At 42.2% G+C, this 2,163-nt stretch overlaps 1 gene segment (V, D, J or C); it reads left to right on the top strand.

Moving 5' to 3' along the window:
* The first annotated feature begins 836 nt into the window (after positions 1–836).
* LOC102002643 lies at positions 837–1,386 on the top strand. The segment is given in 2 exon segments: positions 837–888; positions 1,040–1,386. Coding segments are annotated over 2 exon segments (399 nt in total).
* The last annotated feature ends 777 nt before the right edge of the window (positions 1,387–2,163 follow it).

Raw genomic sequence — 2,163 nt, 5'->3', positions numbered from 1 at the left:
GAACTCACTGTGCTGTAGAGATGAAAAGTGTGCAAGACATTCAGCCTCAGGAGGGACTTCTCCATCCCAACCCTCCTCCCACGTCAGAGGTCACTGAGGAAGAAGGGGTGAAAAGAATGTCAGAGCTATAAGATGGGGGGTGACTCCAAGTAGACAGTGTTATCTGGACACAGCAGGGTAGCTGCACACATGAATTCACAGAAGTTAACAGCACACATACGACTTCAAAGGATCAGGGAAGATGCAATCCCAGCAAGCAGAGAGAAGGTGGGCACTCCCATACTTAGATAAGGAGTTATGGACAGTTGGTAGCTGCTGAGAGACAGAATTAGATTGCTTTATTGATGCAGTCCCAAGTGCATAGACCACACATCCAAGAGTATACACACAGGACCAACTGTAATGTGAACCTTGATGGATTTTTATTTTATGTCAAGGGTAGGGGACATAAAACTGTGTTGGTAAGAAAGAGTGGCTGGATCTGGCAGGAGCGGAGGGAACAAGTTAGTAAAATAAAAAATTCAATACCACAGGATACCTACAGTTCAGTAACACTGGTGGTTTCAGCCACCCACTGGGGGCTTGAGACCTGCCTCCTTAGGATGAGGTTTCAAATTGCTCACAATGTATTGTGCAGACATCTATGGTAGTTTGAACAGAAACCAGAAGAGGGCGCTGCCTCTTCAGATGTGGTTAACATCTAATCTAGGTGGTGGCTTTGCATGGCAGACTGTCACTGTGCAGAAGGAGGTCCTTATTTATGAGTTTCACTAAGGTCCTGAGAAGACTTACCCTATAAGTTTAGTGAACTCAAGAACCAAGTGTCACTGGCTTCTATGAACATGCTTCTTGACATCTGCTCAGTTCTGCTGCTCCTCTTAATGTTCAGTAAGTTACAATTACTCTAAGTAGCGACGATGTCATTTTCTTACAGTTAAGAAAGTCTTTACTTACAACATCACATAGCAATGTAATTCCTCCTTATTTATCTATTTATTCATTCATTTTCTCATTAATTTGTTTATTTGTTTATTTTCAGGGAGGAGCAATGGAGACACAGTGACCCAGACAGAAGGCCTGGTTTCTGTCACAGAGGGGTCACCTGTGATGCTGAACTGTACCTATCAGACTACTTATTCAGCTTTTGTTTTCTGGTATGTGCAATATCTCAATAAAGCCCCTCAACTACTCCTGAAGGGCTCCACAGACAAGAGGACAGAGCATCAAGGGTTCCACGCCACTCTCCATAAGAGCAACAGCTCCTTTCACCTGCAGAAGTCCTCAGTGCAGCTGTGGGACTCTGCCCTGTACTACTGTGCTCTGAGTGACACAGTGAGGGAGACTGCAGGGGAAGCTGCACACAAACCAAGGGTGCAGGAGAGTTGAAGGGGGTGGCCCTGTGAGGGAGAGCTGTATATGTCTCTAAGTGGGGTTTGCTCAGCCTCCTGAAAAACAGCAACAAATTTCAAATCAAAGTCCTAAAAACCTAGGAATCTGTGGATTTTCCTGACAGGACAGAATGGAAGTAATTGCTGGAAACAACCCACACTTTTATCCCCGAAATACTGTTCTCTCCAAAATTGGAGGACCTCTTATAGAAAACATCTCCAGAAAAACCCTGACATAGATTTTATCTCTACCAAGATTCTTACAAAATGTATTGATTTAAATTCTCCAGTATCTTCTGTGATTGCCCCTACAAATTTATGACCAAAAGAGGAACATAGACTCTAGTCTTTAAAAATAACCTTCAGTCTCATTTCACATGTATTTCAGATTTTTCTGCTCATTGGTCCATGTAACAGAAAGTTCAGGCAGACTTCCAGTTTCAGCTGCTGTTTTGTCACTGTGAAGAGAAACCATGACCAAGAGAACTTATAAAAGAAAGCATTGGAAGAATGGATGAAGAAAGTATGGAATATATACATATTAGAGTACTACTAAGCAGTTAAAAACAATGACTTCTTGAATTTTGCATGCAAATGGACGGAAATAGAAAACACTATCCTGAGTGAGGTAAGTCAGACCCAAAAAGAGGAACATGGGATGTACTCGCTCATATTTGGTTTCTAGCCATAAATAAAGGACATTGAGCCTATAATTCGTGATCCTAGAGAAGCTAAATAAGAAGGTGAACCCAAAGAAAAAAATATAGACATCCTC

Source organism: Microtus ochrogaster, unplaced genomic scaffold (genome assembly GCF_000317375.1).
Source record: "Microtus ochrogaster isolate Prairie Vole_2 unplaced genomic scaffold, MicOch1.0 UNK210, whole genome shotgun sequence".
In the NCBI taxonomy this organism is placed as follows: Eukaryota; Metazoa; Chordata; class Mammalia; order Rodentia; family Cricetidae; genus Microtus; species Microtus ochrogaster.
Note: the sequence above shows the minus strand (reverse complement) of the source record. Positions and strands in the feature narration are given on the sequence as shown.